Source organism: Apodemus sylvaticus, chromosome 4 (assembly GCF_947179515.1).
Source record: "Apodemus sylvaticus chromosome 4, mApoSyl1.1, whole genome shotgun sequence".
Lineage (NCBI taxonomy): Eukaryota > Metazoa > Chordata > Mammalia > Rodentia > Muridae > Apodemus > Apodemus sylvaticus.
In genome coordinates this window covers 18324869-18339259 of record NC_067475.1, presented here as the reverse complement: position 1 = coordinate 18339259, position 14391 = coordinate 18324869, and the positions used below count along the sequence as shown (strand labels likewise).

General features: G+C 41.7%; 1 protein-coding gene across 1 annotated transcript; it reads left to right on the top strand.

The window, feature by feature from the left end:
- Positions 1–5133: 5133 nt before the first annotated feature.
- LOC127682490 (guanylate-binding protein 1-like) lies at positions 5134–14161 on the top strand. Its single transcript, XM_052178824.1, has 10 exons — positions 5134–5323; positions 7228–7355; positions 8047–8156; positions 8393–8589; positions 10259–10507; positions 11276–11556; positions 12122–12334; positions 12984–13086; positions 13300–13493; positions 14069–14161. The coding sequence occupies exons 1-10, from the start codon at positions 5134–5136 to the stop codon at positions 14159–14161; spliced, it is 1758 nt and encodes a 585-aa protein (XP_052034784.1).
- The last annotated feature ends 230 nt before the right edge of the window (positions 14162–14391 follow it).

Here is a 14391-nt window from a genome sequence, read left to right as displayed (position 1 = left end):
ATCTCGGACAGAGTCACAGAGGTATAAGACATCTGGCATTCTGTGTTCTCTAGAGAAGGGCTTCACCTCAGTCCTAGAGGGCTGTGAGTATTTGTTTCTGTTACACAGAGAATTCGGGGTTGTTAATTATGTTTTTGTTTTTGGTGTTGGTGGTGGTGGTGATTGGTTGTTGTGTTTTGTTTGCTTTGTCTCATTTTTTTCTTTTTTTAAATTTTTCATTCATAGGTTCTTTAGGGTCATAGTAAGTGCCAGAGTCCTTAGAGAGTTGAAACGCCTTATGGGTCTATAGTTTTCTCATTTGGATATGTATATAACAGAGCATTTCTATGGGCCAAAAGTTGGCTTAAAGCCATTTTTGTCATGTCTTTTGTTTTATGGACAACGGGTGAAAGTTTTTGTTTTGTTTTGTTTTGTTTTGTTTTGTTTTGTTTTGAGACATCTGGAAGTTTTTGGGATGCAGCTGAAGTCAGAACACCTTTTACAGACTGAAATGTCTTTTCTTTAGTATCAGGCCACACTAGGGGCTCAGTAAACCTCCACCCTTACCCATCAAACACTTCTTTCCAGAGGCAGCAATGCCTAGCTACACCAAGGGCCTATGAACCTGTTTCTTAGTGTTTGGAATTGGTGTGGGAAGGGTGGCTGCAACCCTGCTCTGAGACTGGCTCCTTATGCTCCCTCTCACCTGGTGGCCAGGATAGGTTGCCTCTGATACAAACAGTTCTTACCTGATATTCTGCAGCAGGAGGACTGTAACTCGTGTGTTAACCCCTCGGTGTACTTTTTATAATCTAATTTTCTGGCAAACCTCAGATGGGACGGCAGGAGGACAGCATTTGGAGTCTCATCAAATAGAATAAGAGAAAATTTTCACTCCTTGGGGCAATCTTGTTCTTGTAAGTTGCCCATGATAACCTCCCTCTGGATCTGTCCACTTAAAAGCAATGATGGGTTGACTAGCCTGTGCCAGTGGGAGGATACAGAGTACATCTTCATCTTTCCTGTCCAAGGCAGTGTACACACAGGATGCTCCTAAGATTCAGACCCATGAGAATCAGTGCCCTCAGTCTTCTCCCCAGGCAGGAAGATGGGATGCAGGGTAACTGGCAGGGCACCGTGGTGCCTTTGTCTCCGTGCCAGGCCATGTGCACTGCACTTTTCCTCTGTGTTTCCAGGGTTGTTGGTATTGTGTCTGCATCTCACCAGCACAGAAGGAGTCAGTTTCTTTCCTACCCAGATCAGATCTCTGTTGTTCAACAACTTTTGGGCTCCCTCCAGCAACTTGGACCATCTTTTTGCCTTAATTATTCTAATTTTTATCACCTCTCTTCAAATATCTGAAGCCTACTGGGTGACAGCTGTCTTTAATTCTTCTAAAAGAACCTAATGAAGAGGTTTCCATTTTTTTTGTTTGTTTTTTTTTTTGTTTTTTTATTAGTGTTATACAGACAGAAAAAGGCTTGCTGTCCAGGTTGCAATGTCAGGCAGCTCTACCCTGATCAGTCCCAGGCACTTTTCCTTTGTCCCCCAAAGAACAGTGTATTTTGAATTCTCCAAATAGGAAGATCATTGGTTCAAAAAAAAAACATAATAATCATGAAGGAGTAAGTCCCCCCCCCCTTTTAACCTGGGGTTGCGTAGATTAGGTAGGTAGCTTGGGATCTATTTTTACATCCTGGTGTGCTTTCCACTTTTGTGGCAGGGTACCTGGGTAGGAGGCTCAGCCCCTCCCTGACTTTACAGGGAACCAGATGAATCAGGAACCCTGAGCAAGAGCAAAGCTACAATACAAGCAAGAGCTCCAGAATGGGGTGCCTGGGGTTTTGTTTATTTGTTTCTCTAGGTAATCTGGAGATCCAAAGGGATTATGGTCCCTATTAGAAGGGTCTATATGTTTTAGTCCTTAAAGTTTTACACAAAAGAAAGCCAGTGATCAATCCAAGGAAACAGAACAGGGAAACAGGTATACAGAGAAATACAACTGACTGACTAACAGTGGAACCTCCTGTGACCTCCTGAAGTGCTGTTTGGTATCCATCAGAGAAGACTACTTAGACATGGGCTAAGCCAATAGAAAGTCTTTATTAGGAGGCTTCACATGATGTTCTGGATCCCAGTGTAGTTTGAGCCTGTCTCAGGGTGAATTTGTAAACACAAAATCTATGTTCTCGATGTCATTCTTCACTTAAGAAGAGCACTAAGCCAGAAACAGAAATACAGAAGCCAGAAAGAAAGGTTAGTACATCTAGCAGCTTTCACAGAGCCTCGAACTTGGATGCATTATGTCTTTGTTCATTTTGGGCTGGTAATACTGTCTCCCTGTTGTGTTTTATGGCCTGAATTTAAATTCCATCATGGAGTCATTCATACTTTGGTCTAGGAACGTATTACATTATTTTCAGAAAGTAGACTGTAAGAGGATTGTACCTATTCTCCTGATCTATGGTTTTCCTAGCAGCTATAAACCTAAAATTATTATATGCATTCTAATGACATAGATATATTTTTGAACACTAAATGGGTTTTAATCTCTTTGCATTACACATAGAAGGCTGTGCTTGGGAAATCCTGACAAAACATACCTATGTCATAGCTATCTAAAGCCTTTGCTCCATTGTTGATTCTCTTTCATGGTCAATTTCTTTTCAATTTCTCAGTCCTTCAACACACTTCAAAGGTTTACATGCTCTCCTTCCTTCCTTCCATAAATATATATATATATTTATATATATATATATATATTTATATATATATATATATATATATATATATATACATATATATATTTCAAGGAATATATATATCAAGACAGGGCTTTTTCAGTAGCCCTTTCTATCCTGGAACTTGCCCTATAGACCAACCTGGTCTTAAACTCAGAGACTTCCTGCCTCTGACCACTGAATTCTGGGATAAGAGGTGTGCTTCACCACTGTGTGGAAATTACAGTGCTTTTTTAACATTTGCTGTCTTCTGGAAATATAGAAAGTCTCACGGGATTGCAGCAGGAAATAAAAGGCATGTGGCAGAGAACAGCCATGGTCACTGAGCAGCAAGAGCATGAGGAAGGGGCCCGAGCTCTTGCTGGGTCTGGTGAAATCAACTCCAGAAACAAGGGACCAGAAGCCTGGATGGGATTGAGATGATATTCTTAAGTGTTTATTAGTTTTCTTTAGAACTGCTCTAGTGACTAAGAAAGATGGCTCCTGGGCACAGACTGGAACACAGCCCCTGATGGACCCCTGGGTGGTGGTAACAAGGCAGACAGTCTCCAAAGGTCACTGTTGGACTTGCTTTGACTTAGTGAACAGGAGATGTATGTCTTCACCAGGGGTGAGAAATGTGCTGGGATGGTCTTCCCTGTGATCACACTGTCTCTGTTGATGGGCACAGTTAAATGACTATGATCAGGGATGGAGCCGAGCTGACTCAGCCCTGCTCCTCCTGAGGGGGCTGCCCATGACTGATATTCATGAGGGGAAAAAGAATGAGATACAGGGTGAACAGTCACCTCTGGCCTCTGTGAAGGACAAAGCAAGGAAACACTCTGTTGTTGTGAGAACAGGGAATAAAAGCTAAGGTCTGCTGTAGAGCTGAGAATGAATGACCGATGACCCAGGGACACAAACTCAGTTTACTGAATGTTCTAACTTGACAGATTTCTTGAAGTTTCTGTAGCAACAAGAAAAAGAAAGTCATGGATCAAGGGAATTTCAAAATTCATGGCTGGCATATGGGGCATATCTAGCAATGTATAAGAGTTGGCTCCAGGCTTTCTGATAGGAGAAAGGGATATGAAGGCAGCTAAGGACAGCCAGAAACTACAGCTCTAGATTTCACAATATTGCATCTCTCCACACACACACACAAATTCCAATCACTTGGACTTGTAGGTTCATTAACAAAGTTGTGGCTATTTTTCTGGGAGCCTCAGTTCACAGCTGAATCCCAGAGTGAAGAAGGAAGAACAGGGTAGTTACCACCACACATCTGAGCCTGGCTGCCAAGTGAATTTCCTCCTTCAGTCACAAGATTGGCTCCTTCCTTCTGCCCACTTACTACTTGACTTTACCCTGCAGGACTCAAACACTGTAGTGACAGGCTTTCTCTATAAAATCCCCCTGCAGGCAAAACTAATGACAATGTCTGCTTATCTAAGCCCCCAAATACAGGCAATTGCCCCTCAGGCAATTGTTCCTGCCTTCTAGAAACCAGAATCCAGGGTTAAGGCTCCATTCTCACTCACCATAGTCTTGTTTAATAAGTTTGTCCTACCTGGTCATCTCCTATCCTTCACACTCCTAGAGTTTCTCTTCTCTACTCTGCATTTCTCCTCTGTCTTCTCTACCAAACAGAACTACAAATGGAGAAGAGCAGGAAGTAATTTCTTTACACCACTCTGGACCAGAGCGCTAATCTCTTGCTGTTTACATCATAGTTTAGTTCTTCGATATCCAGTATTCGTATTGGGGAATGAAGACTGTCTGGCTTTGAACTCTTGATCAGATGCTGAAGTTCCAGGGAGCTGTTCTTATGGCCCTGTGTCCTTGGAAGAGTCACTGGCACATATAGTCATAAATTGTTCAGAAATTACTTTGTGTTGTTTAACGTTGGTGCTTTATCTAGAATGACAAGAAAAATTATACTTGTACCCACGACTTGAGAATAACCACTTGGGAAGGTAGAAATAAATATATTTCAAATCTCTAGAAATTGTCATAAAAGCCTATATTAAACATTAATTTCTAAATGCCTTTATTCATTTTAATTGTAATAAATGAATATTTAATTGATTATATGCAGCTGCGTCGTAAAATAATCTGTCTAAATTGTATTTTGTTTTCAAACTTGCTATCTATTATAAAATCTTTAATATGGAAAGTACAAAATGCTAAATTACTTATAGAATATTTCTGTTGTGAGAGCAATAAAATGTCACTGTTGCATTACAAATAAAATATTTACAAATATTTTATAAGATTCTAAAATGATACCCGTTCTTTCTCAGCTTATGTCTCTGATGTAAACAACAATGTGGTGTTGATTCAGAGTTTCATAACTCTACCTTCTGAGTGAAAAAGATCATTTCTAGTACATCTTATCTTTCCATCTATACACAGGGAACAGACCCTTGCCATGGCCTCAGAGGACAACATGCCAGGCCCTGTCTGCCTCATTGAGAATATGGAAGGGCAAATGAGCACCAACCAGGAAGCCCTAAGCATCCTGTCTGCTATCCAGCAGCCAGTGGTGGTGGTGGCCATTGTGGGCCTCTACCGCACAGGCAAATCCTACCTGATGAACAAGCTGGCTGGGAAGAACACAGGTGAGTGTCACCAACAAAGCTGTGCTGTACTCCAGGCACGCACATGTTGTCTGCTTCTTGAATGAGAGTGTGAAGAATTTAATCTTCCACTCACTGTTGTGTTGTTGCCAGGGCTGCTCTTTCTGTTTGCTGTCATTTTTGAGGCAAGGTCATGTTATATAGCCCAAGCTGGTATCTAGCTCAGAATGTCTTCTGGCTAAACCCAAACCCATGATCCTTCTGTCTCAGCCTCCTGAGTTCTGCTTATGTCTGCACCATCACATCTAGCTCCTAGTTAATTAACATAGTATGTGTTAACTTTTCTTTTATCATAAGTTACGTAAGAGTCATCCTTATAATTTAAGTATCCAGATCGGTAGCAGTAAATAAACTAAAACACCTGTGTATCTCCCAATCCATCTCTAGAACCAGACCCTTGTGCATCCCATCCCACTATTCTGCATGCTGTATCTATGACTCTGACTGTTCTAGCAGTGTCACATATGTGGACTCACACAAAATATGGGGATTTTCATTGCTTGTTCTCTCACGTAGAATGATACCTTCAAGCCTTGTCACTGTGAGAACAGGACAGCAAAACAGTCTTCCTTTTTTCAGGGTCAGTGGTCAGGTATCCTTAACATTATCTTATCCACTTACCTGTGGAGAAGACAGTTGAGTTCTCTGAACGATGCTAAAATGAAGATGGCTATAGACACCTGTCTGAGCCTAGGTTGTGTTAGTCTCAACACTGATCAAATGCCCGACAGAAGCAATGTAAGGAAGAGGGTTTACTCTGCTCACCATTCGGGGGATATCAGTCCACTATGGCAAGGGAGACAGAGCTTTGTGGCTCCATGTGTCCTGTTAGGAGTGTGTGGCTGTTTGTATCATGGCTGAAAAGGAAGCAAGCCTAGTATCAACATTCCAAGGCCTTCCCAGTGCCAGGCACTTCTACCTCCTAATGCATCCATCTCTCCCAAAACAGTGGCACTAACTGAGGACCAAGGTTCAAATACATAGTCCTGTGGTGAATATTTTATATGCAATCCATAGCATTCTGATCCAGGACCCTAAATGGAATGGCTCCTTCTTCAAAAGTCTCTATAGTTTTATACTTCTAATAGTGTAAAAAAAAAAAGTCCAAAGTCCCTTCTCAGACTCAAGGCAACCTGTGATATTAAATGTCACAGAATAAACATTCCCATTTTCAGTGTTCAGGAGGATGGGAAGAGAAGAATACCCCATAACAAGACTCAACCCCAGCAGGGAAACCCCAAGAACTGTAGCCCAATGTGTAGTGTACAGACATGTGGTGGTCTTCTCTATACACTATCATCTAACAGACCCTGCCTCTAGGGTCCCGCTCTTTAAAGGGCACAAGGGATCTCTCTAGGCCCAGCTGCACTCACTGACTCCAGCTTTCCTCTATGGGCATCCCTCTGTCCTGACATCTCTAACAACATGGGTCTCCATGGTTACATCAGGTTTACCATCACAACCTCAGACACAGGAAGCTCAGGGGCTCCATCTGAAAGACTGACCCTGCCACACATTCCTTTTGGAACCTTGATGTAAACCTGGAAGTCTTGTGACTGATGAGGAATGAGAAAATGAGTATCTGTTATATCTGTGAGTGTGAGATCAGTACTAATTTTAGTTTCAGCTAATTCTCCTAACTGACTTGTGTTGATCTTTTCAAGAAAGATTTGTTTATTTTAAATTCACAGACAGTAGCATTAGGCTCCCTGAAATGGGAATTCTACAGCTGTCAGCTGCTCTGTAGATGCTGAGAACTGAACTGTGTTCTTCTCCAAGGCCAGCAAGCACACTTAACCACTATCCACTTCCATTATGCTAACTTTATTACCACTTTCAGGAAGCCCTGATGGTAAGTGTCTAAACCCTCCTTTCCTGTTTTTCAGGCTTCTCCCTGGGCTCCACTGTGCAGTCTCAAACCAAGGGCCTCTGGATGTGGTGTATGCCTCATCCCCAGAAACCTGGCCACACCCTAGTTCTGCTTGATACGGAGGGCCTGGGAGATGTGGAGAAAGTAAGAATGGGATTCAATTTGTAATCCAGCCTTAGTCTCTGAATACTCAGTGCTGTTGTCTATGATGCTTTTTAAATCTTTTATTATTATTTTTGTGTATGTATGTGTGCATGGATGTACACATGTGTGTGGGTGAGTTCATCACAAGTGTCATGTTGCATGAGCTACAGTGCACATGTGGAGGTTATAGGACAATATGTGGATCAGTTCTCTGTTCCACTATGTGGGTTCTTGGAATTGAACTCAGGCTGTAAGTTTTGTAGTTTTTCAATAAGAATTAGAACATCATCATTACTATCTATTCATTCATACATACATGACATGTGGTCAAATTTGGCCAAGAAAGAAGAGGAAAGTTGTCACAAGACTGGGTTGTATAACAGCAAAATGATAGTCTGCAGTATTAAACACACACACACACACACACACACAAATGATAATAAGCCCTCCTGTGAATCATCACAAATTAAGCCACAAACTAAGAAAACTTTCACCCTCCAAGTGCCCTAAACAGCGTCTGCAGGTTTATTGCTGTTTCTGTTGTTTGGTTTTGTACCTTGCATAGGTTATAAGGTTTCAATTTTTAAGACTAATATGCCCTCTCATGAAGTATGCATACTTGACTACTGCTGATTTGGAAAGTGACACAAGAACAAGACATACTCTTACCTATATGTGTGGTGACTTCCAGGGTGACAACCAGAATGACTGCTGGATCTTTGCCCTGGCTATCCTTCTAAGCAGTACCTTTGTCTACAACAGCATGGGAGTCATCAACCAGCAGGCCATGGACCAGCTGCAGTATCCTTTCTGAGGTTCAGACCTCCCTTCATGACTCTAGATTTTTCTTAATTTAACACAAAATGATAGTAGCTCACATATATGTAGCAGGAAGTATTCAAAATTAACTTAGGGATGAGACAAATGAATCATTTTATCAAGGTTTGGGAAAATGTGGAATTATTGTGGCATGGGGAATCTGGAGCTTTGGTTGGTTCTACAGTTGTTTCAGTGACTTTCCGTAATTAGCTGATCAGCTATGTGACAGAGCTGACAGACAGAATCAGAACAAGATGTTCTCCTAACCATCAGGAGTTGGAGGACTCGGATGAATATGTGAGCTTCTTTCCAGACTTTGTGTGGGCTCTGAGAGACTTCTCTCTTGAGCTGAAAATAAATGGGCAAGCTATCTCAGCAGATGAATACCTAGAGAATTCCCTGAGACTTCTTCAAGGTAAGAGACTTACACCTGGGAAATAAGGATGAAAAGACAAAACAAATCAAAACTGATAATTCAGCTTCTATCTATAATTTTCTCATACCTGGAGTATTTATTCCTTCTAGCTGACCACATGTAGAAATTAGTGTTTAATGTATGATTTGGCAGATTGAGTTAAGCATTTTCTCTTATTTATTTGTCTTTCACAGTTCCCTTTACAGAAATTAATTTGACTATTCTGCTTAAGAATGAAGCTATATTTGAGAAAAACTAGAATGAAGTGTTACATCATACAACTGTTGGAATAGTGCGGCCCCTAGACATGATGGGTTGTCAGTGTGGACCCCAGACATTATGGGTTGCCAGTAGACTACAAAAATCAAATGATATTGTACTCATGGGTTTGCATGTGGTCTGCATGAACAGTCCACCTACTGTAAGTGGGTTGAATCCTTAGAAACCACCTATCCTGATAAGACTAACACAGCATTGTTAATGTCTTTTACAAAAAAAAAAAAAATGAAATTTCTTTTTTTTTGTTGTTTTCGTTTTTGTTTTGAGTATCTTCTTCATTTACATTGCCAATGGTAAAACCTTTCCCAATTTCCCCCCTCCCAAAAGCCCCCCTCCCCAAAGGTTCCTTACCCCCTCCTCCCACCCCCCTGACTCCATGTATATGCCCCTCTACCCAACACACTCCCACCTCTACCCACACCCCACCCCCATCCGTTTCCCTTTGTTGGGGCCTCTATTGAGCCTTTACCTGACCAAAGACCACTCCTCACACTGATGCCCAACAAGGCATTCCGCTGCCACATTTTTGGCTGGAACTATGTGTACTCCTTAGTTGATGGGTCAGTCCCTGAGAGTCTTGGGGTATCTGGGTGTCCGAAGTCATTGTTCTTCCCATGGGGCTGTGAACCCCTTCAGCTCCTCCAGACCACCCTCCAGATCCTCCGTTGGGGACCCCAAGCCTAGTCCAATAGTTGGTTGCTAGTTTCTGCCTCTATATTTGTAGGGCTCTGGCAGGGCCCCTCTGGAGACAGCCATGGCATAGTCCTTTTGGTACATGCTTCTTGTCATAGTGAAGGGGTTTGGTGACTATTTATAGGATGAATCCCCAGGTAGGGCAGTCTCTGGGTAGCCTTTACTTCAGACTCTGCTCCACACATTGCCTCCCTTATTGTTCCTGTGAGTCTTATGTTTCCTTTCTCAGAGGAACTGTAGCACCCTCACTTAAGTCCTCCTTCTTCTTGGACTTCCTGTGCTGGGTGAATTGTAAATTGTTTATTTTGAGCTTTTGGACTAGGATCCGCTTATTACTGAGTGCATACCATGTGAGTTCTTTTGTGATAGGGTTACCTTACTCAGGATGACACTTTCTAGTTCCATCCATTTGCCTAAGAACTTCATGAATCCATTGTGTGTATATACCACAGTTTCTTGTATCCATTCCTCTGTTGAGGGACATCTTGGTTCATAAAGCAGAAAACACTGCCCAACTCCCACACATTCCCATTCTCTCTTCTTGTTTTGTATTTTCAGGATCCAGGCTGGCCTCAACTTATAATCCTCCTGCCTAAGTTTTGAGCGGTTCACCATCTCAAATGCTCACATGATGAAATTTAAAACATATACCCAGCTCACACATCCTGGCTGAAAATCCTGTTTTCACTCCATCTAGGTACTGGTCAAAATGAAAAACAAATTGATTTAAACCTGCCTCGGATCTGTATCCGTAAGTTCTTCCCAACGAAGAAATGCTTTGTCTTTGAGCGCCCAGCACCAGGGAAGAAGCTTGGGCAGCTGGAATCGATGCAGGATCAAGACCTGGACTCTGACTTCGTGGAACAAGTGGCAGAGTTCTGTTCTTATGTGTTCAGGTCTTCCAAGGTGAAAACGATTTCAGGAGGCCTCAAGGTCAATGGACCACGTGAGTCCTTTCACAGTCTGTCTTCTCACTATATAGGCCACAGTATTAGGAGACAGCAATGACCTACTTCAGCTGTGAAGAAGCATTAATCTATCACCAATATAATGCTAAACTGTAGGTGATACCATCATTTATAATCAATTTGTCTATCAGATTTTCTTCTTAAAAAAAGATAAAAGAAAGTTGAAAAACCTTTCAACTCACCTGGGCACACTGTGCCTAATTAGACCAATAAGATAGTCACTGAACAAGTATGGCTCTTAAATTCAAAAGGAAGGTTAATGAAGTGCACATGGAGCTGGTCATTGTCAAGTTACCGCACACAGAATGCTCTCTTGGTGGTGTTATTTATTCTAATCAACCTGATAGAGAGTTTGTGACCATGTTTTATTCCCAAATGGGAATGAAATGCTTACTATGGACAGCGTTGGTGACACAGACAGCCATGATGGAGGCATGGAGCCTGTTCTCATGGTGCTTATGTTGAAATGGATGCAAACATTCCATAGACACAGGCCCATGTGATCTCCATCCAGCATTCTTAGCATTTGGGGTTGCAGACACCTCAAGAGAGGATCTTGCTCAGAGGAAAGTCTAATTCCATCAGTGTGAGACAGAGGCTGGGATGCATCCATTTGTCATTCTTCTAAACGATGCTAAGGACACTGATGCTTTATGGCATCAATGACTGACATATCTAGACTTTCACAGAATAGACTTGTCTCCATCCATCTATAGCAAATACTGTTACCTGCTTCCTGATTGTAGGACTGAGCAGTTTGGTGACAACATATGTGAACTCCATCATCAATGGGTCTCTCCCCTGCGTGGAGAATGCTGTCCTGGTTTTGGCAGAAACAGAGAACTCAGCTGCACTGCAAAAGGCCATTGACCACTATGACCAGCAGATGAGCCAGAGGGTGCAGCTGCCCACAGAGACGCTCCAGGAGCTGCTGGACCTGCACAGGACCTGTGAGAAAGAAGCCATCAAGATCTTCATGGAAATTTCCTTCAAAGATGTTAATCAAGTGTTCCTAACAAAATTAGAGGTAATTTTTTTTCTCAAGTTTCCTGAATGTAGATTTTGAAAAGCAAGTCAAATGGCTGTTAGTGATTAGGCAACGGGGACTAGATTTCAAAGTAGTAACAGATACCTACTAATAATTACAATAAATAAAAATTGATTGCAGTAGAGTCAAAGCTTTGAAACATTTCTCCTGTCATGAATAAGCTAGTAATATCCCCATTTAATAAATAAATAACAGAGAACTAGTTTACCTGATCACATTGCATGCCCTTGTCATCAGACTGATTCGATACTCAAGACAATAACAAATTAACATTGAGCCATGTTTATTCCTTGTGTAATCTTTAGTCCAATCTGAAAAGGTAGTTTAACATCTAAAGGTGTAAATCTCTTCTCTGAACTTCACTGGCAAGGAGCAAGGCATCAGAGGAAGAGATCTATCTAGTTATAAGCAGTGCTCCCATACTTTTGTTTTGTTTTCGGGTTTGTTTTGTGTTTTGTGTTTGTTTTACTTATAAGGAATGCTCCCAAAAAGTCTAAACTCTGGCTTCCTTATTATTTTTTTCTTTATATATATTTTATTAAAGATGGAATTAGAAAGAAAGCGAAGGGAATTCTGTAAGAAGAATCAAGAGGTGTCCTCAGATCACTGTTTGTCTCTGCTTCGGGATATTTTCAGCAGACTAGAAGAAGATGTAAAGCAGGGTGTTTATCACAAACCAAGGGGTTACAGTCTTTTTAACCAGAAGATACAGGAGTTGAAGAAAAAGTACTATGAAGAACCTGGGAAGGGGGTTCAGGTAACCAAGATTATGTATGTCCTGGGAAATTGCTTATCATCAGACTGCAGTGTCCCCAAGCATCACTGGGGAACTCCAGGCGTATGCTGTTTGTGTATCCCATACCTGAAGGTTGTCATACTGGATATTTCTGCTCACCCATCAGAGACAGTGAACTCAAGAAATGAGCTCAAACATATCACCTTGGCCACCAGTGTGTCTGTCCCCCACTATTTTAGGTAGACTCTTTATGTTACAAAGTACTCAATGACAATCCCTTAAACAAAACTTATAATTCATCAGTTTGGGCTTCACATTGTCTTTAAATAATATCGTCCCATGTCTCTCTGCCCATCATCTCTCCCAGCCCCACACTTCTTTCCACTCATGTACTCTGATCTCTTTGTTCTCCATGAGGGATTATGTCTTCAGTAAACTTACACATCTATGACCACAGCACCATTAACTCCAAAATTAGAGCCCTCGGTCTAAAATGACAGTCTTTGTTTTCTAGAGAGGCTTCCAACAACAGACATTCCTTACTGAGGTCCAGCCTAGACTGTGTGTTTGCTTCTGTGGTTGGTATCATTGGAGGGAAGGTCAGTAGGGAGGGAGGTACAAACGCTGGCAGTCATTCTTCCTGTAAACTTTATGCTCCCTCTATTCAAAGGCTGAAGAAGCTCTCAAGGAATTCTTGCAGACAAAGGAGGGTATAACAGATGCAATTCTACAGGCTGACCAGAGTCTGACAGAAAAAGAAAGGGCGATTGAAGGTAAGGCACAAGTTAAGGGACAATGTGCCCTCAAAAGCCATGAAAAGTTTAAATTCCTGTAATCCTGGGACCCTAAACTAGAACTAAAAGAACAAAGCTGTATCTTACTGACTGACATCAGGCCTGGGTGTCACTATGAAGTCAGCAGGAACAGTGAAGTCTTAGAGGAAGGGCAGAGCAGCATTTGACCTTCTTTCTTGCTTTCCTTCACAGTGGAACGTGTGAAAATTGAAGCTGCAGAGCGTGCCTCAAAACTGCTGGAGGAAATGCGGCAGAAGAATGAGCAGTTGATGGAACAGAAAGAGCAGATTTACCAGGAGCGCATGAAACAGCTGAGTGAGAAGATGGAAAGGGAACAGGAGCAGCTGAAGGAGGAGCAAAGGAAAGCCATGGAGCACAAAATTTTGGTATTACAATTGCAGCACCTTCTATGTTTCCTTCATTAAAAAAAGAAAAGTGTGTGTGTGTGTGTGTGTCTGTGTGTGTGTGTGTGTGTGTGTGTGTGTGTGTGTGTGTGTGTATGTCTGTGGCTGTGTGTGGTGTGGGTGTGTATGGTGTGGGTGTGGTGTATGTGGTATGTGAGTGGTGTGTGTGTGGTGTGTGGTATGAGGTGTGTGTGTGTGTGTGTGTGTGTGTGTGTGTGTGTGTGTGTAGTTGCTTGTATGCATTTCATATCTATACAGGCCCAACGAAGGAGTCAGATACTCTGAACTTAAGAGTTATAGGTGTTTGTGATCCACAGACCTGGATGCTTGGAACTGAAAGACAATTGATTTAGTCAACCAATGGAATTGGTTCTTAGCTAAATGGACCCCTAAACACAAAAATTTACTCAGAAACAAAAACAGATTAAAATTATAATAAAAATTAAGGTTAGAGGAAATGTTAACAAATTAATAAAAACTAACTAGTATGGAACCTGCATTGAACACAGGGATCAACTCAGTGCAATGGTTCATTTTCTCCTCTTGTCATTTTTTAGGAAGAGAAGAAAATAAAGGAGGAGTGTGAAAGACTTCAAATAGAGAATGAGGATCTCCGGGAAAAAGCAAGTCACAAATGTGTCATAAGCTAAAGGCCTGGTAAACAGCTCTGTCCAGCCACTCAAAGCAGAGCTGAACAGCATATAGAATTTGGAACAAGAAGAACCCTAGTTGATAATAATTGGTTCTTGCATCAGAAAACTAAAAGTCAGGAAAGACACACAACACAACTGTTGAAATCATGTCTATCTTGCTTAAGATTGTGTACAGAGGGCATCACTGACTCTCTACCATGGTAGAGAGACCAACAAACTGCTCAGAA